General features: G+C 35.4%; 1 protein-coding gene and 1 long non-coding RNA gene across 3 annotated transcripts in view; one reads left to right on the plus strand and one right to left on the minus strand.

Moving 5' to 3' along the window:
• Nucleotides 1–21,106, plus strand: part of LOC309655391 — a 78,039-nt gene extending 56,933 nt beyond the window's left edge. Inside the window, exons 3-4 of one of the 2 annotated variants that reach the window (XR_014260805.1) lie at nt 11,804–11,854; nt 20,357–21,106. This is a non-coding gene — a long non-coding RNA (uncharacterized lncRNA). Of the gene's footprint in view, nt 1–11,803; nt 11,855–14,867; nt 20,331–20,356 lie in introns of those variants that run through there. The other variant, XR_014260806.1, reaches the window with a different exon arrangement.
• Nucleotides 1–26,429, minus strand: part of LRRC9 (leucine rich repeat containing 9) — a 102,695-nt gene that overhangs the window by 41,167 nt on the left and 35,099 nt on the right. Inside the window, exons 13-17 of the mRNA XM_082450322.1 lie at nt 24,088–24,220; nt 21,838–21,960; nt 21,113–21,228; nt 14,697–14,909; nt 9,856–9,975 (exon numbers count right to left, since the gene is read on the minus strand). Coding sequence (XP_082306448.1) covers nt 9,856–9,975; nt 14,697–14,909; nt 21,113–21,228; nt 21,838–21,960; nt 24,088–24,220 — 705 coding nt within the window. The remainder of the gene's footprint in view (nt 1–9,855; nt 9,976–14,696; nt 14,910–21,112; nt 21,229–21,837; nt 21,961–24,087; nt 24,221–26,429) is intronic.

A 26,429-nucleotide genomic window follows, 5' to 3' on the forward strand; every position in this document is an offset into this window, starting at 1 on the left:
TTACATAGTTCTTTTCTCTCTGATTCTCTAAGTATTTTACGTGCTTTTTTGGTAATCCTCACAGAAAACCTAAACAGTAGTTATACTGCAGCAATGGTATCAATGTACATATTTTCCTAGTCATTTTCTCTTAATTCTCACTTCAGCCTTTTAACATAGAGTGGCAATGTTTGTTTTCATGGAGGAGAAGGCAAAGAGAAACTGGCAAGGTAATTGTCCCCAACAAACAAAGAAGTACATTTCTTATATCTAGGCTTCTAGTTTATACTATTGAACTCATGGCTTGGTTAAAAAAGTTCCATCTTGGGCTTCCCTGGTGGTGCAGTGGTTGAGAGTCTGCCTGCCGATGCAGGGGACACGGGTTCGAGCCCTGGTCCGGGAGGATCCTACATGCCGCGGAGCAACTAAGCCCGTGCGCCACAACTACTGAGCCTGCGCATCTGGAGCCGTGCTCCGCAACGAGAGGCCGCGACAGTGAGAGGCCCGCGCACCGCGATGAAGAGTGGCTCCCGCTCGCCACAACTGGAGAAAGCCCTCGCACAGAAATGAAGAACCAACACAGTCAAAAAGAAAGAAAGAAAGAAAGAAATTTATAAAAAAATTTAAAATTTTTAAAAAAAGTTCATCTTCAGAGGCAGAAACTAAACCTATTCCATTCTATAATTTCCTTTTTTAGAAGTACGTGGTTTTTAATAATAATTTTTAAAAATTATTAAAGTAACACATGTTCTTGTTGGAGATCTGAGAAATACAGTAAATAAATAAAAAGAAAAAATAGAAAGCATATATAATTCTATTGCTCAGAAAGAACCCCTGAAAACATTTTTTATTATATGCCAATATATTTTTTCTTATATAAAACATATTTATTATTCTGTTATATAGAATTTTGTACCCTTCTAACATGTTCACACACCATTAAATATTCTTCAAAATGATTTTTCATGGGGCTTCCCTGGTGGCACAGTGGTTTAGAGTCTACCTGCCAATGTGGGGGACATGGGTTTGAGCCCTGATCTGGGAAGATACCACATACCATGGAGCAACTAAGCCCACGTGTCACAACTACTGAGCCTTCACTCTAGAGCCCATGAGCCACAACTACTGAGCCCACGTGCCACAACTGCTGAGCCCACGTGCCACAACTACGGAAGCCCATGCACCTAGACCCCATGCTCCACGACAAGAGAGGCCACCGCAGCGAGAAGCCCACGCATTGCAATGAAGAGTAGGCCCTGCTCGCCACCACTAGAGAAAGCCCGTGTGCAGCAACGAAGGCCCGATGCCACCAAAACTAAATAAATAAATTTATTTTTTAAAATGATTTTTCATGGTTGCATAGTATTCTAATATGTGAATTATTAGTATTGTTCTAAACATTTCATTATGGACATTTATGTGGCTTCTAATTGTTGTCAACACTGCAACAAATGTCCATGGTCATAATACTTTAACCGAGATGCCAATATATTTTCAGAAAAGGTTTTTAGAAATAAGATGACTGGTTTTAAGGATTTCTGTATTGTTAAGACTCTTGATAAATGTTGCCAAATAGTTTTAAGGAAGTTTGTACGAGTTTTTTCTTCCAGCAATGGAATTTGAGAATGCTCATTTCCTTAAATACCCACCAACCCACCTGCCTTATTTTAATTTACATTATTATCAGTGAAGTTGTACATCTTTTCCATGTGTTTATATTAGACATTTAAAAATTTTTTTTGTTTGTTTGTTGTGTTTCTCATCTTTGGCCATTTATATATTCAGATCTTTTTTTACATATTTGTAAGAAGTCTTTAAGACTTTAATTTGTTACTTCTATTTGTTGCAAACAAAATTTTCTTTTAAAGTATATACGAACTCAGACCCAGAACAAGAAAGAGATAAAGAGTACTTGAAGAAAATATTTTGCAACATATTTTTTAAAATAAAAATAATATTACTATAAATTAAAAATAAACTTGATTTCTTTACAGTTTAAAACAAACAATTGTTTGAATTCACCATAGAATTAGTCACTGCTATATAATGCATAGTTTGTATTGTTGGAATAGCATCTATTATAGTGACTCAGGTTTCAAGAGTTGAGTGTTCAGATCATTAAAATCTAAAAAATTTCTGGAAATCAAATAGTATTACTGACATTTTAATCTCATAAGTAAGCATAGTAAAAAAAATCCTATAATTTACTGTGATTATAATTTCTTGAACAAAAGGATATTTGGCAGTAAAAAAGTATTAAGGATATAATCTTAGAACAGTCTTTTAAATTAAATTAATTTAGATTTATAAAAATTTACTATATGGCCCATCTTCTCCCATTTTTCATCAAAAAGTGGTTAAAAACTTGTCCCAAATTCTGGCACTTGCATGCAGACTAGCATTTGTGAATCATGCATCATATAAAGATAACTGCCTTCTTTCCTTGAAAACAGGGGTGGGATCTTCACTTTTTTATATTCCTAGAATATAAAACAGACTCCATACACTCCATAAATATTCAAGGAATAATATTTTCAGTTTTGTAGCAGAGTTTTGTGTTTTAACATTTCTTGTGCTTCAGTTTAAATCTTTGGTAAGTTACAGTACAATGTAGCCCAACTTACAAATATTAAAACCCACAAGACCTCTTTAAAATATTTTAGGGGTAATAGTTCAATCTCTAAATGTAGATTAGCTGTCTCAAGGCATTAGAAACACTTTAACAATAAATTTCTCATTGGAAAAGATAAGACAGAAGTACTATTTCCATAAAAAATTAGGCCCATAATCTATTAAAGTTGCAAATAGCCATACATATTTGTCTTTTCTTGGCCAACTCTGACTGTGGTGTAGCTATTTTCAGAGAAAAAAAAAAATCTGTTCCTATTCCTTTTGCTTGAATACTCTCCTTTTCTGATAGTTCAGGTGAGTGAATGACAGGCATACAGCTTATGCCATTTCAATTTACCTTATGTGGATGTCTTATTTAGATTTTTTAAAACTCTATAAAAACTATATAGTATATTTCCACCATTTATGAAGCCCAGGTCTTCCATTATATAAACAGTCACAGGTTGGGTATTTTGACTCACAAGGCAAGGCCAGGGTGATGAACACATAGTGACAATATGTTTACTTTCTGCAACCTAGTAGAACTAATGCCTAGCATGCAAGATGGGTATGGAAACTCTCCATGTTAGAGACACGCTTAAGGAAAATGACAGTAAAAATGAGAGGCAAATTAAAAAACTTAGAAGACAATAGGAATAACACGTGAGTGATTAAATTAGGTTATAACCTTTTATGATGCTGAGATAAATATAATTAATATTAAACACACATACAAAGTTGATTACTGTAGAATATAGAGGCTAGGCAGCATAGGTGTTCAATCTCTCTGAATCCCCACATAAAAAGAGAGTTAAAAATAAAACCAAAATTCTATGGACAACATTTATAACAAAGCTACATAACAAGGTAGCCCCATAAGTCTCAAAGAAGTTGGTGGGGATAAACCACCACCAACCACAAGACCTACATGGTGTCCAGGTCTATGTGAGAGGAAGAGGGAAGCATCAGGGCAGCATCTGATGGACCTGAGAATAAGAGAGCCCCAAAATAGCCAACCAATATTCAATGGAAGGTATGAGGGCCAACTGAATACAGCAGTTGAAAGTGGGAGGAGTTTTGCCCTCTTTGATACCAGGCGAGTGCATGGGACCTACAGTAAAAAGGTCTGAAGGGGATGGAGCAGTCTAGCCCCTACGAATCTTCAAACTGCCCCACCAGGGCTCCCTTACAGAACTGAATCTTTCTTGGAGAAGAAACTGCTGGGCTAAATAAAAATTAAACAGCATAAGGACAAAAAAGTCAAATAAAAGAGAAAGTTCAAATTGAAGTGGAGGAAGGGAATAGAGCCAGGAAATTTCAGAAAGTAAGTACTACAGTTTTTAAACAGTACATATAAACAGCAGAAGAGGGTGATCTGTGAAATTAGAAAAGCTTTCCCAAATCCCACTTTTGTTTTAAAAGTTAAGAACTAATTTCACTGGAAAATGAGCAGCAAAAAAGTATTAAGGTCAAATCCCAGAGAAAGCTGTGTGTGTGTGTGTGTGTGTGTGTAAGACATAGAGAAATATTGCTATATTGCTGCAGGCAATAAAAGTATACCAGAAATATATGCCCAAGAAACATATCATAACCATAAACCTATTATTTCAGAACAAGCAAAAAGATTTAAGAATGATACAAGATACAAAATAACAACATAAATCTGGATTAGAAAAACTCAGAAATGAGATGAAAGAACCCAGAAAAGAATTTGAAATAAAATAATAAAAGCATTTCAGAAATGAAGATTAAACTAGTCAAAGACAAAAGAAGTAAACACAACAAATAATGCCTTAAGATAAATAGAAGGTGAAAAAGATGAAAATTTTAAAAATCAAATCAATTTAAAATCTAAATGGAGAGATAAAAAGGACTCAAGAGGGGCTTCCCTGGTGGTGCAGTGGCTGGGAATCTGCCTGCTAATGCAGGGGACACGGGTTTGAGCCCTGATCCGGGAAGATCCCACATGCCATGGGGCAACTGGGCCCGTGAGCCCCAACTACTGAAGCCTGCACACCTAGAGCCCGTTCTCCAAAATGAGAGAGGCCACCACTGTGAGAAGCCCACGCACCACAACGAAGAGTAGCTCCCTCTCACCGCAGCTAGAGAAAGACCGCATGCAGCAACAAAGACCCAATGCAGCCAAAAATAAATAAATTTTTTAAAAAAGTTATAAGGAGTTACTTCAGACATACAAAAAGGTATAATGAAGAATATGATTTCCTTTAAAAAAAAAAAAAGAACTCAAGAGAAAGTGACAAATAGTGAAGATAGATAAAGATTCAACATATGGATAATGGGAGTTCCTAAAGAAGAGAACCAAAGAAAGGAAACAGAAAAATTGCTAAAAACCTCCAGTTCAAAAAAATAAAAGAAAAAATGATTTTAATCTACATTTTGGAAAAGCATACTGTGAATCCGAAATATTGACCCAGAACAACCAAGCCTGTGACTTACAAGGGAAAAAATTATACATTCTCATCAGACTTTTCTACTGCAACACTTTATGCCAGAAGAAAATGAAATAACATTTATGATGCCCAAGAAAAGAAATTGTGAGCCAAGGATTTTATATCTAACAAAGCTGCCTTTCAAGTATAAAGGACATAGATAAATTATTATCGACATTCAGTAAGTGAAGGGATATTGTTTCCATAAGCCCTTCCTGAGGAATCTATAATAGAATATTTTTCAGACAGTCAAAATGTTTGATACCACCCTAAGAACTGGTGATAAGAATTAAATACACAATTACCAATGAACTAAAAGAGTGTACAGAGTATAAGGGCTACATGCTCTAACAAAGTAGATATAGTATGATAATTTTAATTTTTTTTAAAATAGAGAAGAATGAAAAGAACATACACAAAATTAAAAAAAAATCTTTCCAGTAACATGTTGATAAGAGTACTAGCGCTATCATTCTGAGACTGTTGTGTGTGTAATAGGGGATAAAACAAATGAGTGATTATTAAATATCCTAATTCTATCACCTTGTATCCCTGAGAATCAGGAATATTGGTGTGGGAAAAAAAGATAAAGATGTTAAGTAACAGAGAAAGGTTAAGTTAAATGATTTGCAGTCTTAAATTTGAATTGGAAGTATCAACATAAATTCATGAGGTTATATTTACTTGCACATATACCACACACACACACACACACACACACCCCTCCCCCACAACAAATTCTGTCCAATGGAAAGACCTAGAAACAATGACCAACCCAGATTGTGGCCCTTAAATACCACTTCTCTAAAAGAAACCAGGGCTCCTTGAAGAAATAGTTGATCCCATGTCTGCAACAGAAAAATACATAAAATGTGTATGGAACATCTTTCATACCAGGCAGCAAAGAAGCTATCACAGACTACTAGGGTCATGGCAAAACGAACTAACCTTATGATGCTTCCGCTGGCTAAGGATGAGAAAATCTGAGCTTCAATCATGATAGTAATTGCAGTAAATTGAATATCATCAAATATGTTTAAGTCCTTGCATTCCTAATGAAATTAAAACTAAAAAAGCATTGCTCATCTTTGGAAATTCATAAGGAACTCATTCATTATCTTCAAAGTTGGTAAATAAAGGCAAATAATCAAACATCTATTCCGCATTTTCTATATGAATGGTCCTACTGGGTATCCAAATAATAGATAAGGGGAAACGTCTCTATGTAAAAGTGTTCCAATTAATAAATGAAAAAGAAATGCTAGAATAAGAATGTTGCTATTTTGTAATCTCCAATGAATTAATAGATACAGGCATTAATAATGGCTCCTAGAATCAGAAAAGTGAGACAACTAGACATTATGTGTCCCTTATAGTCTCGCCAGAGGAATGGAACCTGAGTCTGATCCAATCTCTGGATCCAGTTGCCAATTTGTAGAAAATCTGGAGGGTGGAGGGCATGTAGGGTGTATCATAGGTAAGCAAATTGGCAGGGTCTGGACTGTGGGAAACTCTTTGGTTTTGAAGGTCCAAGTATTTCTACAGATAAACAGTGGGGAGCAGAAGGGGATAGAAGGGAAACTTAAAAGAAACTTAAAAAATACAGTACATTAAAAAAAAAGGGAAAACCAAATTGCTGTGCTAGGGATACACGTTTGGGTGATGGAACTATAGGGGAAAAAGAGCAGGGAGAGAATAACTATTAGTCAGGATAATGATTTCTTGAAGGAATGGGGCATATAGAAGGGGTTTATGCTGTAGGTGGCAAAGTTTTATTTCTTGACCTGGATGCTAGTTAACAAGCATGTTCACCTTATAAAAATTTACTAAACCACTTGTTTGTAGTATGTAGTTTTCAGTATCTGTGTTTTATTTTACATGTACAGTATCTTCTCACTCTGAACATCCAGAGAGCCTTACAGTCATTTTTAGAGACATGTTTATACATTGGATTCTTAATGTCTGAGGGGTCTCTATCTAGCTACCTTTACTAGTCTAAAATTTGAAAATACCACTTGGGCATAAAATTTGTCCAGTTCCCTTATCTGTAAAATGACTGTGGTAACAGTCATCCAATAAGCAGGCTGTGGGGCTATGATGATGAAAGAAATTTTTGTATTGAAGAACAACAAAGCTACATTGCAAATACATGCTGGGGAGCTGGCTAAGCTCACTCACCTTGCATGACTTAAGAGTTTAGTCTTTAAATCTGTGCCTAAGCAAAATTATAATGCCTGTTATAACCTTTGGAACTGCTAGCAAATCATTAGAAGAAAATTAAACAAAAATGCCCAAAATTTATATTAGTCCTGGGACCTCTATTAAACTACCTTCTTTCCTCAGTTGCATACCAAACCCAAGGGGAATTCTATTAAAAAGGACTTTGGCCTTACAGTTAAGTCTTTAATCCATTTTGCATATGGCCGTCCAACTTCCCAACACCATTAAAATTCCTAGAAGAAATATAGGCAGTATGCTCTTTTACGTCGGTCTTAGCAATGTCTTTCTAGATATGTCTCCTAAACAAAAGCAAAAATAAACAAATGGGACTACACCAAACTAAAAAGCTTCTGTACAGCAAAGGAAACCATCAACAAAATGAAAAGACAACCTACTGAATTGGAGAAGATATTTGCAAATCATATATCTGATAAGGGGCTGATATCCAAAATATATAAAAAAAACTCATTCAACTCAACAACAAAAAAAACCAAACAACCCAATTTTAAAAATGGGCACAGGAGCTTTTTTCAAAGAAGACATACAGATGGCCAACAGGTGCATGAAAAGATGTTCATCACTAATTATGAGGGGAACACAAATCAAAACCACAATGAGATATCACCTCATGCCTATTAGAATAGCTATTATCAAAAAGGTAAGAATTAAAAAGAGGATGTGGAGAAAAGTAAACCCTCATGCACTGTTGGTGAGAATGTAAATTGGTGCAGCCACTATGAAAAACAGTATGGAGATTCCTCAAAAATTAAGAATAGAACCACCATATGATCCAGCTTTTCTACTTCTGTGTATTTATCTGAAGAGTACAAAAACACTAATTCAAAACATGCACCCCTATGTTCATAGCATCATTATTTACAATTGCCAAGATATGGAAGCAACACAATTGTCCATCAACAGATGAATGGATAAAGAAGGTGTGGTACATATATACAATGGAATATTACTCAGACATAAGAAAGATGAAATCTTGCCATTTGCAACAACATGGATGAACTTGGAGGGTATTATGCTAAGTGAAATAAGTCAGACAAAGACAAATACTGTATGATATCACTTGTATGTGGAGTAAAAAAAACCAAAATAAATGAACAAACCAAACCAAATAAAAACAAGGGAAAAAAAAAAGGCCATGAAGAACCAAGTGGCAAGACGGGAATAAAGACACAGACCTACTAGAGAATGGACTTGAGGATATGGGGAGGGGGTGGGGTGAGATGTGATAGGGTAAGAGAGTGTCATGGACATATATACACTACCAAATGTAAAATAGATAGCTAGTGGGAAGCAGCCACATAGCACAGGGAGATCAGCTCGGTGCTTTGTGACCACCTAGAGGGGTGGGATGGGGAGGGTGGGAGGGAGGGAGATGCAAGAGGGAAGAGATATGGGAACATATTGTATGTGTATAACTGATTCACTTTGTTATAAAGCAGAAGCTAACACACCATTGTAAGGCAATTATACTTCAATAAAGATGTAAAAAAAACAAAACAAAAAAAAAACATACAGATAAAAGGAACACAGTAGTGATTACCAGAGGGGAAGTAGGGTGGAGGGAGGGCAAAATGGGTAAAGGTGGTCAACTGTATGGTGATAGATAGAAACTAAACTTTTGGTGGTGAGCGCACTGTAGTGTATACAGAAGTTGAAATATAATATTGTACACACAAAACTTATATAATGTCATAAACCAATGTTACCTCAATTAAAAAAAAAGGACTTTGGCTTAGTAAAAGAAAAAAGGAAGAGGGTTTAATACTAAAATCTAAGGCCAATAAGCAAAGCAGCAACTCTCACCACAGTCGCAGAAGTAGCAGTACAAGGGCCTTGACATGGTTGCAAGGAGATAGAGTAGAGAATGAGCAAGAGCTGAGAATGATGATATATTCTGAATAGGTATGTCAGTGACTTGGGACCTATGGAAACAGGGGATGCTGGGTTGGAGTTCTGGGACCCATATGTAATTATTTTTGTTATATGACACATAACAGGGAAAACAAAAGCCAGATAAGATCCACACCTGAGTGTACATGTGTATTACTGTATTTGTCCTTGATTTATAAGAAGGCAAACACAAATCAAATGAGATCTATGTGTGTGATGCGGGTAGAAAGGACAAGGCAGAGAGAAAGAGAACTAACCACATGGATAATGAACAGATGGGAAGACTTGACAACATTAGTTGTGAAGTGGTAAACTAGAAAATGAGGAAGAAATAAAGACTCACAATAAGGAGAAAAAAAAGTGAGAAAAAAAGAGCAGAAGAAATTGGAAATGACACTTTACAAATGACATTTTAAAAACAGGTCTGGAGTAGTTTTACATTTATTTTCAAGTAGCTAGAAATCAGATATGACCACAGGTGTATATTTGGTTTGTAAACAGAATCTAAATCTAAGGCCTATTTTAGAGAAAGTAACATACTATATATACAGTTTATGTATGTTTTGTTCCTGAATTGGGCTGTATAATCTTTAATATGGTATATGTGAGGTCTAAATTACAAAAATAATTTATTCATTAAATTAATAATTTTATTTTACTTAAATAATTTCAAAAAGACAGTTCTTACCAGGTGGTATACATCATCTAAACAAGTAAATTCATTAAAGCTGATATTAAGTTTTCGAAGTCCTGTTAACTTGGAGAGATCTCTCAATTTACTCAAGCTGTTTCCATGTAGATTCAGACTCTGAAGTAAAATAAAATGTAAATAAAAAATAAGACATTATATCCTAATTACAGCTATTTAAATAACATTAAGAGAGAGCCAATGAGAAAAAAATATAATTTTGAAAGTATAGTCTAATTTTATAATCTGATTTTAAAAGGTATAGTTTCTAATAGCAGCATTGCATCTGGTTCTTGATTAATTTGATCTTCCACTTGCTCTAAGTTTATCAATAATCGGCATGAAATTCTTTTTGGAAAATGGTTAAATATTTTGTTGTGATATTCATTAGGGCAGACCTATTTCTCAGGCTAGTGAACAGTGTAGGCCCTAAAGATTTTGGGTATTGGCTAGGTTGCCTCGCAAGAGAAAGGATGGCAAGGATACACCCTGATTACAGGAAACCACATGAGGGCACTGGACTAAGGAAGAAAGGCTGAGGGTGTTAAAGTGGGAGACACAACATCAAAGAAGGAATTGGGAGAGTGTCTAAGACAGTTTCTACATCAGAATTTGGCCCAGATTTTCCCTGCCCATTTGATCCTGGGCTGTATAAAAATGAATGTTATTATATTTTTATATTTAGGGGGGGACCCTGATGTCTACATAATTTTTCTCTTTAAACTATACCATTGTGAATGGTATCAAATGAAGATTTATGTATAGTCTACAAAATAAATAGTGGCACAAGAAAATGTCAATATAATTGACCACACTATTCACAACAAATGGGTATCATGATAAAATCAGGTATCTACCTCCCAACTCTCTTCACTTACCACCACCATCTTATACCCTATTATACTGTGGACATAACTAAATTCCTGGCAGGGAGAAACAATTGAATGTCAAATAGTTATCAAAACTTTGCTAAAATTAAGAAGGGCCAATTTATGCAGACTAGTTTACAGGTCACATATGACAGATTCTACAGATACCTTACATTTAACCTGTTCACAATTGAATTCATCATCTTCTCTTATCTGCTTGGCAGTCCATATTTTCAATCCTGATTAAAAGTTTCACTAACATATTGTTGATCATCCGTTTCCCCTCTTTTCTATATACATTTGATTCTAGAAATGTTTCTTAAGCCAACCGCTCCATACCATCACCACTACAGTGCCTTAGTTCGGACTATTATTTGTCCTTTGGACTACTACAACAGTTGCTACTGGATTTCTATACCACCAGTCTGACCACAGTTAAATCTAACAACAAGCTATCAAAGTTAGGGTCTTTAAAAACAGAGAGCCTATTCCCTAAACAAAAGAATGTAAACTTATAAATTTGCCTTCTGAAATCCATCCTAATGTGGCTATAACCTTTTACTCTTCCAGCCACAGCCTCATGTATCTTCTTTGTATTACAACCTACACCTATACTTCCACTGTCACACACCCTATGTTCTAGTCACACTGAATTCCTCAGTGTTCCCTGAAGACACCAGGATCTTTCAAAACCACGTGCTTATAGATAAAGTATTTCCTCTGCTTGGAAGACAAAAACAATGAAATCTCTCATATCCTTCAAAAATCCACAAAAAACCCACCTCTTTCTGTGGACCTCTCCCAGCAACTCCAAACTTCCTGTATTTGTTTCCATATCTGTCTCCTCCACTGAAATAATATCCTTGGGGCAGGGAAAATAACTTATTCATTGAACCCCCCAATACTTACTTCATTGCCTAAAATACAGCAGATCTCAGTAAATGCTAAATGAATAAATCAGTGCAAAAGCCAGACATAACTGACAACTCTAATTTTCAGTATTTAATTGTGCTGTAAGAGAATATAAAATTATGTTACTCTGGGTTTTTTATTTCTATGTATTTTATTTATTTTTATAGATGTCCTCATAAAACTCGACCTAGTGGGGATAACTGAAAAGAAAATAAGAGGTATGTACCCTCCCCTCAGTTTCTCTTACAGTAACAGCACAAAGAAGGGAGAACAAAGGGTGTGATATCTAAATATCCTTCTTCTAATATCTAGTATTCTTACTAGAAACCCTAGAAAATTTGCTGGCTTTTAAGCAATATAGGCAAATTTAAGATGAAAAAGCCCCTCCATTCTTATGTTATGCGTGTTGACCAAATTAATACAGTCAGGTGGAGGTCACAAGCTGGCCAAGATATTCTGAAGTCTTAACTCTCCTCTCTGTTTCTTATCACAAACCAAAGATAATAAAAAAGACCTACCTTCTGGTGCTGTTTTGTTTTTTTTTTTACTTTTATTTAATCCCTTTAAATCTATAGGAATACATGTTCTAGAAGCTCAGTCCAATCAGAGCACATTCATTTATTAAACCTTTCATTACTGAAGCTTTATTATCAAGAATTCATTACTCAAATATGAAATCTTGACAATATAGTTCAGAAACAATTTTTCCATGCTGTCAGCTGGAAGATTCCTCCTGTAATAAGTATACTGCACACTTATGATAAAGGTGGTGATATTGCCATCATGTTATGAAGTTTTCCTTCCTCTCTAATAATAATCCTCTAAGGTAACGACAATCTCCTAGACTTGAAGATTTGGTGGATAATGCTAACACAGTTTTACCAAAGCAATCCCATAAACTTTCTTTAAAAAGTGTTTCAAATATTTTTAGAAGCAGGCTGAAAACTGTTGACCTCACTTATTATTTAAAAAAATATTTTTTGCTTTCTCTTTCTGTTTCACACAATCACTTGAGAAAAAACTGTCATCATAAACAATGGATTTAGAAATGTAACGATGGAGCAAAGTAATTGACTTTCAAGATAAAAATCATTTCTGAATTTTTATCTGTACCTTAGCTTTCAGTGCGTGCATAGAAAGATAGTGTCATGTAAGAATAATTTGTCTTCTTAAGTATTCTTATCAATTTATCAGTTAATATCAATTTGTTTACTACTTCTGCAGGTTCAAGCAAACAACCCACTTTCTTTGTTAAGAACCACTCAGACATTCTATTTTAAAACAAGTAGCTAATGAGTATCTCATGTGTGCTAGGTATTGTGCTAGATAATGGCAGAATTGATGCTAGTCCACTCAGTGTTTATGAGTAAATTAGAAAAAGGCATCCTTACATCAAGACACCTTTATTTTCCAGCTTTTAGAAAATTGTTGCAATAGGCTGATTTTGTTAGTAAAAGAAATTTTACCAACAGTCATCAAAAAATTGTTGTAGTAAATATACTACTCTTATTTGAAAGTTGCCCCTTAGGTATGGCCCTTTTGTTCAGTGTACACTGCACAATCTTATATTGTTGCCCTCATGCTGGGAATATAAATGACTAAGAACAGCCATAATCTCTACCCCTGTGGAATTTATAGTTTAGGAAGGATACAAAGCATATGACAAAGGAATCTTACTTAGATTCTTAGCTAGACCTAGAGGTAAGAGAAGGATTTAATGCGTAAGTATAGATCAAAAATATGTGTGGGAGTTAACTAGGAGAAACGGGGTCAGGGGAGAACATTCCATGCAGGAGTACAGTGCAGGAGTACAGTACAAGTGCAGAGGCTCTGTGTGGCTGCAAACGGTACATTAAACAAAAAGGAGGCTGAGCATAGATTGCTAAAGGGAGGGTAATATGAGAAGAGTGTGGAAAGACAGGCCAGGGACCAGGTCATGCAAAACCTTATAGGCCATATTAAGGACTCTGGTTTTATTTTTAAAACAATGGAAAATCATTTGAGCATTTCAAATAGGAGTAGTGAGGGATGACAAATCAGACTTGCATTTTGAAAAGACTCCTCTCGCTTCAACATGGAGAATGGGTTGTGGCCTTAAAGCGGAAGCAGGACAAGGCCTCTTTTGCATAGCTCTAGTAGGCATGTACCTCCCCACCCCCCAACACACAGACACACACACCTTGTATTGAGTTATAGTCAAGTTATAGAGTGAATGGCATCCAAAGAGCACATTAACAGAATATAATGTGCATGGTGCCTCCTGGAGTTGTGTAGTAGCCTTATGGAAGTAGTCTAGGTCGGAGATAAAGGGAGTTTGGACAGAATGGTAGCAGATTTGAAATGGACAGATTGAGAGTCAAGATATGGAGGGAGGCTTAATATCTCAATAGAATTTCCTCAGTGTAAAGTAAGTTGCTTCGATAAGTTACTCAAATTCTGTTGATTAATTTTGTAAAGATAAAACTCCTGTATTCTATGTTGATTGGTCCTGGAAACTGTTTTGAAACTTACTATCTTAATCAGTTAAAGAGAGTTTATTTGTTATTCAGGAATGAAATTCCTTGCAAATTACAAGGCTACCTCTAGACCTCCACTGTCCTCTATGATAGCCACTAGCCACATGGGGCTATTGAGCACTTGAACTGTGTCTGAACTGAAATGTGCTGTGAGTGTAAAATATACTCCAGGTTTCAGCGACTTAGCATGAAACTATCTGTTAATGAATCTTCATATTGCCTGTATGTTGAAATGATAATATTTGGGATATATTGAGTTAACTATAATATATTATTAAAATTGATCTTACCTTTTAATTTTAAAAATCTTTAAAAATGTGGCTAATAGAAAATTCAAAATTACATATGTGGTTCATATTATATTACTACTGGACAACACTGATCTGTAGAAGAAAAGGGCTGGGCACTTTTAAGCATGCCTGGCATGGACAGCATGCTGCCTGGCATCATCAGATAGGTGGTTCAATATCTTTAGATTTCATGCGATAGATTCTGACCAAATTCAAGGTTCATGTCCCCAAATTTTATTCCTCATAATACTCACCACAATATGACTGTAAATGCTAGTGTTGGCAAGGGAAAGTATTGTTTTATCATCCAAGCTAATAAGTTTTGGTCTGGGCTTGATCCTGGGATCCATTTTTATAACTTCATCATCAAATTTCAAATCCTGGGACAATACCGATCCTTCTGAATTTTTTTTGCTTTCTTCTAGGATAACATTGTTGAATGCAGAAAATAAAGAGTGAGCCTTGACCTAAAAAATTTATTAAAAATGTTGAAAATTTGGTTGCTGTATCTATCATTTTGAAAAAGAAATAGGCTATGTAGGAAAGATGAATTAACTTTTTTTCCTGTTATATAGTAATATCTATGATGAGTATCACATTAGGAAATCTATGATAGTAGATTAAAATTGTGTCCTCCTGCTGAAAATTCCTTAAAACTAGCAAAAGACAATTTTAAAATATTTTATAACAGTGGAGAGGGTACCAACAAAAGACTAAAAATTGTGAGATATAAATCAGAAGGGACTGAACTGATAGACAAATAGGAGCAGAAATGTAACCTGCAGCCAAAATATGTGCAGGAGATAACCACTTCAAAGAGCAGATCCCAAGAAACTTGATGTTCAGAGTGAACAAGTGAAATAGCAGGAGGATGCTCTAGGTAATTATCAGGCAACTAAGTAATTATCATAAGAACTGTGGATGAATGGGCAAAAACAACATGAACAAACAGAAATGGCTCTAGAAAAAACCAAAATGGTCCCTAAGAGAATTTTTTTTTTACTTTTTCATTTTATATTTATTTATTTATTTTGGCTGCACCGGGTCCTAGTTGCAGCACGCGTGATCTTCATTGCGGCATGCGGGATCTTTAGTTGCGGCACGTGAACCCTCAGTTGCAGCATGCATGTGGGATCTAGTTCCCCAACCAGGGATCGAACCCGGGCCTCCTGCATTGGGAGCATGGAGTCTTACTCACTGGACCACCAGGGAAGCCCCCATAAGAGAATTTTTTAAAATCTGGGAGAACAAAGCATCTATAAAAGAATAGGCTGCTATAGAAAAGAATAGGGTAAATGCTTTGAAGTCAAAATAAAAACAATTAGAAATAGAAAATATTCAATAAACGTTCTGAGAAACCAAATGGATACGACAGCAAATCAAATTAGCAAGTGGAAGCTAATATTGAGGACATCTTCCAGAACACAGAATTTAAAAACAGAAATGTAAATACAAGAGAAAAAAAATTAAAATACATGCAGGATCAGTTCAGAATGTCCAATGTTTAACAAACAGAGGTTCCAGAGGGCTTAACAGAGAATGGAAGAGAAGAAATGATCAAGGAATTAAGAGAAAGAAACTTCCCAGAGGTGACGAAAGAACTGAATATTCCGATTAAAAGAGCTCATGAAGTGGCAAGCAGAAGGATGATGGAGCTCTTTGCCAACATCACTGAAGTCAGTCACAACAGCCAGGGACTTGGCCTCACTACTTCTTGTTATTTCAGTTATTCTGTTTTCTGTTTGTTCGGATTTCTGTGTCTTTTACTGAAAGCATATTTGACTGATACAATCCGCTTCATAGCAATATAAAATATAAATGCCCAGAACTATACTTAACAAGAAATGTTTAAGACGTATATAAAGGAGAATGTGGGAGAGGACTTGAGTAAATGGAATAACTTATCATGTTCCTGGATGAGAGGCCCAATACTACAAAGTAGTCAGTTTGCCCCAAATTAAATTTAAATTCAATACAATCACAATCAAATCCTAATAGGACTTTTAAATAGAACTTAACAAACTGTTTCTAAATTTTATTTGGAAAGGAAAATGTTCAAGAATAGCCAAGAATTAAAAAAAATATATAAGTGGGGACAGGGGAAGAGAATTTGCCCTATCACATATCAAAACATATCATCAGGTTGTAATAACCAAAATAATGTGGTAGGTGTCCAAGATTAGACAGAGAGATCAATGGAACAGAAATAGAAGGATCTATAAATAGACCCCTTATATATGAAAATAATTTTAATGATAGCTAATATTTCAAAATAGAGTAAAAAAGATGATGCTTGGTCCATTTTTAAGGATAAAATTATTTGACCCCCCCCCTGCCACCTCACATAGAATAAAACAATTTCTAGATAGAATTAAAAAGCTAAAAGTTTTAGGTACTTCCCTGGTGGTCCAGTGGTAAAGAATCCGCCTTCCAATGCAGGGGATGTGGGTTTGATCCCTGGTCGGGGAACTAAGATCCCACATGCGGCGGGGCCAGCTAAGCCCATGCGCCACAACTACTGAGCCCGGGCATCTCAACTAGAGAGCCACCTGCCACAACTACAGAGCCCATGCACCCTGGAGCCCGTGCGCCACAACTAGAGAAGAGAAAACCTGCACGCCACAACTAGAGAAGAGAAAACCCACACGCCACAACTAGTGAGAAGCCCGCACACCGCAACGAAAGAAGAGCCCGTGCGCCGCAACAAAAGATCCCACATGCCTCAACAAAGATCCCGTGTACTGCAACTAAGACCCAATGCAGCCAAAAAAAAAAACACTAAAATTTTTAGAACAACCTATATTAGTATTGGAAGAAAATAAAGGAGAATATTTATATAAGCCTTATGAAATGACACATAAAATTCAGAATCCATAATGTAAAAGATGGAGAGATCTGATCTCTTAAAAATTAACTTGTAAATTACAAATGAAAATGACAAATACTTTTTTTGCTACAAATAAAATGAAAATACAAGTGACAGAAAACATTTGCAATATATATAAAAGATAAAGGATTAATATCTAGAATGCATATAAAGATTTTTCCAATCAATATGAAAAAGATTGAGTCCAACAGAAAATGGTCAAAGGATATAACAGCTGATTCATAAAACTATAAATAATCTATAAGAACATGAAAGGATAAAATATCCTTTCTTTGGCCATCAGATATAAACAAAAAGATTGATAATACCTGTGTTGGTAAAGATGTAAAGAAACAAGCACTGTCACACACTGTTGGAAATTTATAAAATGGTTCAACTTCTGTAAAGAGTACTGGCAAAATCTATCAAAATTAAAACACATATATTCATATATCCTTTGACTAGCCAATTCTTCTACAAATATGTGCTGCAGAAAAACTTCCATATTTGTATGGAAGATGCATCTGCAATGATACTCACTGAAATATTGTTTTAAATAGTAATAAAATTGGAGACAACCTATGTTTCATCAACAGGGGAACAGTCAAATAAATCACAGTATTACTGAATAGTATGAAGTCACCAAAAGACTGAAGTATAGACCTATATGTACTGAAGGGAAATTTGTCCAAAACATATTGCTAAAGGCAAAAATTTACAGAATACTTAGAACTTGACTCTACTACATAAAATGGTATATGTTGTTATATGTGTAAATGCACAGAAAAAAAGATTGAAAGCAAACCCACAAAGCTATTAAAAGGGGATGCCTTCATGAAAGGGAGTGGTGGTGGGATTGAGGTGAAAGCAGATTTTCGTGTTTATTCTATATTCTTCAATACAGTTTGAATCTTTTCCAGTGAGACTACAGTTATATATTACTCATGTAATATATTTGCATGATAAAATATTTAGGTGTCATAATGATTTGTTTTGAAAATTAAGTCCTTTAAAGAATAATCATTTTATACTTATATATAGGCATACCTTGTTTTATTGTGTTTTGGTTTATTGCCATTTTTTACAAATTGAAGACATCAAGCAAGTCTATCGGTGCTATTTTTCCAACTGCATTTGCTCACTTCATGTCTCTGTGTCACATTTGGTAATTCTCATAATATTTCAAACTTTTTCATTATTATTATATTTGTTATGGTGATCTGTGATCTGTGATGTTACTATTGTAATTGTTTTGGGGTGCCACAAATCATGCTCATATAAGATGGTGAACTTAATAAATGTTGTGTGTGTTCTGATTACTCCACTGACCAGCCATTTCCCTGTCTCTCTCCCTCTCTTTGGGCCTCTCTATTACCTGAGACAAGACAGTCTTAAAATAAGGCCAGTTAGTAAGCTTACAATGGCCTCTAAGTGTTCAAGTGAAAGGACGAGTCACATACCTCTCATTTTAAATCAAAAGCTAGAAATGACTAAGTTTAGTGAAGAAGGCATGCTGAACGCTGAGATGAGCTGAAAACTAGGCCTCCTGCTCCAAATAGTTAGCCAAGTTGTGAATGCAAAGGAAAAGTTCTTGAAGAAAATTAAAAGTACTACTCCAGTGAACACATGAATGATAAGAAAGTGAAACAGTCTTATTACTGATATGGAAAAAGATTTAGTGCTCTGGATAGAAGATCAAACCAGCCACAACATTCCCTTAAGTCAAAGCCTAATCCAGAGCAAGGCCCTAACTCTCTTCAATTCTATGAAGGCTGAGAGAGGTGAGGAAACTGCAGAAGAAAAGTTTGAAACTAGCAGAGGTTGGTTCAATGCAGTTCAAGGAAAGAAGCCTTCTCCATAACATAGAAGTGGCAAGGTGAAGCAGCAAGTACTGATGTAGAAGCTGCAGCAAGTTATCCAGAAGATCCAGCCAAGATCATTAATGAAGGTCGCTACCCTAAAAAATAGATTTTCAATGTAGATGAAACAGCTTTATATTAGAAGATGCCATCTAGGGCTTTCATAGCCAAAAAGGAGAAGTCAGTGTCTGGCTTCAGAGCTTCAAAGGACAGGCTGAGTCTCTTGTTAGGGCCTCTTTTAGTTGAAGCCAATGCTCATTTACCATTTTGAAAATCTTGGGGCCCTTAAATGCTAAATCTGCTCTGCCTGTGCTCTATAAATGGGACAACAAAACCTGGATGACAGCACATTTGTTTACAACATGGTTTGCTGAATATTTTAAGCCCACTGTCTAGACCTACTGCTCAGAAAAAAAAAGATTCCTTTTAAAATACTACTGCTCATTGACAATGCACCTGGTCACCCAAGAGCTCTGATGGAGATGTACAATGAGATTTATGTTGTTTTTGTGCTTGCTAACATAATATCCTTTCTGCAGCCCATGGATTAAGGACTAATTTCAAATTTCAAGTCTTATTATTTAAGAAATACATTTCATAAGGCTATAGCTGCCATAGACAGAGATTCTTCTGACGGATCTGGGAAAAGGAAATTGAAAACTGTTTGGAAAGGATTTACCATTCTAGATGTCATTAAGAACATTCATGATTCAGAAAGAGGTCAAAATATCAACGTTAACAGGAGTTTGGAAGAAGTTGATTCCAACCCTCATGGATGACTTTGAGGGGTTCAAGACTTCAGTGGAGGAAGTATTGGCAGATATGGTGGAAATAGCAAGAGAACTAGACGTAAAGCCTGAAGATATGACTGAATTACTGCAATCTCATGAGAAAACCTTACAGATGAGGAGTTGCTTCTTGTGGATGAGCAAAGAAAGTGGTTTCTTGAGATGGAATCCACTCCTGGTGAAGATGCTGTGAAGATTGTTGAAGTGACAGCAAAGGATTTAGAATATTACATAAACTTAGTTGATAAAGCAGTGGCAGGATTTGAGAGGACTGGCTCCAGTTCTGAAAGAAGTTCTGTGGGTAAAATGCTATCAAACAGCACTGCAATGCTACAGAGAAATCAATCATGAAAGAAAAAGTCAACTTGATGCGGCAAACTTCACTGTTGTCTTATTTTAAGGAATTGTCATGGCCACCCGTTACCTTCAGTAACCACCACCCTGATCAGTCAGCAGCCATCACCGTGGAGGCAAGATCCTCCACCAGCAGAAAGATTATGACTCACTGAAGGCTCAGATGACGAGTAACATTTTTTAGCAATGAAATATATATTTTTTATTAAGGTATGTATATATTTTTTTGGACATAATGCTGTTTCACACTTAATAGACTACAGTATAGTGTAAAAATAACTTTTATATGCACTGGGAAACCAAAAAATTAGTGTGACTAACTTTACTGCAATATTCACTTTATTGTAGTGGTCTGGAACTGAACCCACAACATTTCCGAGGTATGCCTGTATATATATTATAAACATAACATTAAGAGGCTTCAAATTACTGTTCTGTTCTCATTTAAGGAATTCCAGTTTTTAAAATGCATTCATGGGATTTCCCTGGTGGTCCAGTGGTAAAGAATCCGCCTTCCAATGCAGGGGACGTGGGTTCGATCCCTGGTCAGGGAACTGAGATCCCACATGCCTGGGGCAACTAAGCCCACGCGCCACAACTACTGAGCTCACGTGCCTCAACTAGAGACCCTGCATGCTGCAAACTACAGAGCCCTCATGCCCTGGAGCCCATGTGCCACACAGAGAGAAGCCTGTGTGCCACAATGAAAGATCCTGTATGCCTCAACGATGATCCCGCGTGCTGCAACTAAGACCCGCCGCAGCCAAAAAAATAAAGAAAAATTTTAAAAAATGCATTCATACCACTGTAATATACTCAAATTCTACGATGTATTCAGGCAAAACAAGGTCATGATCAAAGACAAACCACTTGTACTGCCGAATGCTGCAATCACAGTTTCTTGGTCCCATGATAGAATCTAGGGTAAAATAAAAAACAAAAACAAGCAAAACAAACACTCTTCAAAATGATATATAATATACTTTTTTCACCCTTACATAGATCAATAAACAAACTCAGTAAGTTCCAAATATTATGTCATTGAGGTTTTTTTCTCTTATATCTTCCCACCACTGTAGACAATTTCTTAATTCTATAAATACTAGTCACTCTTTCACTACAAAGACTAGTAGGGTTTAGTTTTATTCATCTCCTTTTCCTTTTCATACTTTTTCACTTTTCAATGTTTAGCCATATAGATTTTGACAAATATATTACTTTTTGGTTGTTAAAAGTTGGGCGGGTTCTATTTTTTGAAATACATATATTATACATATATATACATATATCTGTGTATATAAAACATAAAACAAACTTTTACAAAATAAAATATCTACACGCACACATATATAAATGTCACTGAAGTAGGAAATAGAAATATAGAAGCTCATTAGTAGCTAGGAACAGGTTTTTATAAAAAAGTTTATAAGTTTTGTTAGGTAGAGGTTAAACTGTAAGCATCTGTATTAAATGAAAACATTTTGTATTCAGAAAGATGAAAAAAGATTTATCTTCATGGCAGACATACTTCGTAAATATTTTCGAGGAATGAACACTGAATTAATCATTGGGTAGTTGGCTTGACTGATGGAGTCCTGATCACGAGCCTGAACACTCTGGCCAAGGAAAACCTTTGTAATCAGGAGGATGCCTAGTATGAAAAAACAGAATGTTTTAACACTAATTCATTAGAATAATTTTCCAATATCATCTTCCTTATTGGCCCCAGACTTGACTGTATATTTTGTAAAGGTAGAGATCCTGGCTATCTTGTCTGCCACTGTAAAGCACACAGCACACTGCTTGATCCAAAATAGAAGATCAATAAATATTTGTTGCATAAATAAAATGGTTATAAAAGAGAATTCCTGTGATTATATCAAGCAAAGCTTTACAGAGAAGGAAGAAGGAAAGAAGACAATATTTATCAATATTTTTATGAATTAATTTAAGAAAAGAAATTTGTTGTTCTTGTTAACTAGGTAAAAATTCATCTCTGTATCATCAGCACATAGCTTAGATCATAAGAGGCACTCAATATACGTCTACTGAATGGATGAACATTTCTTTTCCCTTTAGGTATTAAGGAACCTTGAAATTCACTAAATCCTAAGGATCTCTAGGAGTCACTGAATCTTATGAAACAGCTTCTAATTACTATGCATAAAGTATTCAGATGACTTTTTAAAACTGTGTACAAGTTATGAAATGTAAATTGGGAGAACCTAATTGTTTTAGAAAGTATATTCCAGAAGGATCAAGAAAAACATCATGGATATTTCTTCTTTTTTTAAAGATTTTTTTGATGTGGACTATTGTTAAAGTCTTTATTGAATTTGTTACAATATTGCTTCTGTTTTATGCTTTGGTTTTTTGGCCACAAGGCATGTGGGATCTCAGCTCCTCGACTAGGGATCGAATCAGCAGCCCCTGCAATGGAAGGTGAAGTATTAACAACTGGACTGCCAGGGAAGTCCCTATCATGGATATTTCTTACATGAGAATGGAGAAGGATGAGAAAAAAAGAAGCAAATGGTTTTTTCAAATAGGAGTTCTTTCTAAATTCAGTAATCTGCTTAATTTTCTGATTATTATTAACTGAATGAAAGACTGCAAAACACATATAATTTAGTTCAGCATGAATTATCTTATAACAGAGCTAGAGTCTGGAACCTAGAATATTACTTTTATAGAATTCAGTTAACCAAATTTCTGACTACCCAGTCTTCCGAAGGTTGCATAGTTGAGACCAAAGAATAGATGTCCCTTACTCCCTGACCTGATCAATTCTCTTTATTTTACATTCTTTGGTACTATGCATTATTCATAGTACAAATTCATCTTTGTAGCTCTTATTATAATTGTAATTTTACATTTATTTGGATATTATTGTTTGTAAGCACCATAGAGGAGAAACTGTCTAGTCTGTATTGACTAAATCCCTATCACCAACCAAATGCCTAATACCCAGTAAGCATTCAATAAATACTGGTGGAACTGAAGAATGAAAAGTGGAAGAGGGTGGGGCAAGAGAGGACATGATGAGCTGGTCTTTGTCCCCAGTCTGTGGGTACCTGGGAACCTCTCCCAGAAGTGTCCTACAAACTGACTCATGTGCTTTTATTTACATATATTCAAGGTGCAAATAAAGTACTAATAACTGTGACTAAATTAAGATACCAAACATTTATCTTCTATAAGGCAACTTTAAAGCAATCCATGCACTTCACAATTTGTCTTTAGCCAATTTTAGATTTATAACCAGGGTTTCTTATCATCTTATATTTTGATAATTAAGGACAAATAAGTCCTGCCTTCCCGAGTGCTTTATATAATGATGATCATATAAATAGGCCAAGTTCTCTTTTCTCTTTCCTATGAATTTGGGGTTTGTATGGTGATTGTGTGTGTGTGTGTGTGTGTGTGTGTATAACATGTACATGAATATGTTAAGTCTATTTTTAGGACACAACTTAATGAACAAAAGCAGATTATGAAAAGTGTTTATTTCATATAAGATGGATTAAATATGATTAACGAATGAGTCTCACCCTATTGATGTTGCTGATAATAATCGCTCAGTAAATATTTGTTGACTACCTGACTAAAGTAATAGATCAGAAAGTCATGTATCACTACACTGGTAAATACTAAATAAAATGGGTTTCAGAAAACCTCCCAGGTTGATAAAACCAAGTATCAAAAATATTATGAAAATAATTAATGAATTTGAATACTTAGAACTTAAAAGTTCAGAAACACTGCATACTTGTATTACCATGTCTGAAGAGCTCATGCTCAAGAGAGTTTTTCTTCTCATCCTTGTACTTTTGCTGTAGAAATTCAATTCTGGGACACTCACATATACTTAGGCTGTTAGCAAGAATAACAGCTTCTTTTCTGAGAGGCAGCTGTAAAGAAAAAACAAAGTATGAGTATTTTTACAAGATTGACAATACTTCAACTTTAGTAAGATGGTTTATCATTTTATGTTTATGTGTCTGTGCAAGGAAACTGCAGGTCAGACTCACTGAAAAGAAGTAGATAACCTTCAGGTGCAACTTCATTCTATAAAACCATTTATATATTTTAAATTTATATGCAAATAGATTTATGAAAAGTAATACAGAACAACATTTGTTCCTGTAAAACCAGCCAGAGTCAAAACTGACCACTCTGTGTGGTGCAGGAGCTATAGTTTTGCACGTTTTCAAGGATACTCCACTAGCAACTGTGCAAATTCCAAAAAGAAAATTCTGTGGGAAATTACACTGAAGATTCTTATTTAAATAAATAAATAGTCTAATAATTGGTCTAATAATCTACATTATTTTCCAGATACATCTCATTGTGCTAATGCATGGAAATTTTAGTTTGCATTGTGATTAGAGTTATTTCTTTAAAAGTGTTTTATCAGAAATATTCATATTACTTGCTGTGAAAGCAGCTCTAAAAAACAAACAAAAGTCTCTATTTTTAGCAGTAAAAAAAAAAAAACTAGACCTAAGAGAGACTATATGATCTATCCAAGGACTGAAGCAGAAATTGTCAAAGTCATGATTTGGACTCAGGTCTACTCCTCCTTGTCACTATCTTGGAGTTTTGAAATTATTACTAGCTTAATATTAGTAGCCAAATTATCTAAAATATATTTTATATAAATGCTGAATTGCCTATTTTCTTATTGAAACCTGTTATTCAAAGAGATTTAGAAAAATAAATACTAAAATGTGGCTCATCTGATCACAAATTCCACATTCTAGTAATTATAATCTCAGATTTCCCATGAACATCACTAAATATCCATTAGATAGAGGCTATGTGCATGGCTCTCTGCCTGGACCACACACTGCCAAACTAAGCCAAATCCTCCTTCTCAGCTGCTTACACAGCATATCTTTTTAATCAGATCCCGTCTCTTAAATGATGCAGAACATAAATGTCAATCTTTACTCATTGTGTGCACACCATAACATAGCATAGAAATTTAGCTTATCTGATCTTTGTGCTACCCAGTGATTTTTCTAGCCAATTATGTTCCCCCATTTCTAAGATCTTAACAATGAGAGTAATTGATGGTGTGTGGAGAAATAAGGGCAGAATAGTAAACTTTAACCTTCTGGTATTTTCTTGTTTAGAGGCAAGATGGGGAAGGAAAAGGAAACAAAGATGGGACAATCAGAAAAATGTGAGGATAACAATAGTGTATGGATGCTAAAGGAGAGTTTCAAAATGGAAAGAGCAATCAAAAGTATCAAATGTTTCAGCAATAACCTGCCTCCTTAGCACAGAAGGCTGTGCGTCAGTCTCATAATCAAATGTTTCAGCAATAATGGTGAATTTAATAAAAAATTTTCTATGTGCCAGGAACTGGTCTAAGAACTTTTTTGGTAAATTTTAATAATATATTTTATTGAATCTAATATTTCCCAAATATTATCATTTTAATATGTAATCAATATAAGAAATTATGGTCTTTTTTTCTGTACTAAGTCTTCAAAAACTGGTATTATATGTCTTAAACCTTTAGCACACCTTAATTCTGACCAGTCACATTTCAAATGCTCAGTAGTCACATGTGGGTGGTGGCTACCATATTGGACAGAGCAGTGTAGAGCGCTGCTGGAAGGATTAGAGATATTGTATCTCCTTTAGGAGATGCAGGGGATAAAGTGCTAGCACAGTGTCTGGCAGGCAGAAAACACACAGAAATAGCCCCATCCTTCCTCCACCCTCTGTGCCCATGATGGTTCAGAGTTCTCTGATATGACCCTGAGCACTTCACTCGCCTTCCTCAATTCCTCACCTCCTTCCTACTTCTCTTCCAGAAAGTACAGTGAGGGCACTCTCACTATACCACCCTGCTGAAGCCACCATCATCTCTGGCCTGAGCTGCTATAGGACCTCCCCCATATAGTGCCCCTGTCATTGCTTCTACTCCCTCCAATTTATTCTCCACCGAGAGGCTGGAAAGCTTTCTTGGTGAATTTTTTTTATTGTAAAAAAAACACATAAGGTAAAAGCTACCATTTTAACCATTTTAAAGTGTACAATTCATTGGCATTAAGTACATTCACGGTGTTGTACAACCATCACCACTATCCATTTCCAGAACGTCAT

The sequence above is a fragment of the Balaenoptera physalus genome (assembly GCF_965194825.1).
Source record: "Balaenoptera physalus genome assembly, chromosome: 2".
Lineage (NCBI taxonomy): Eukaryota > Metazoa > Chordata > Mammalia > Artiodactyla > Balaenopteridae > Balaenoptera > Balaenoptera physalus.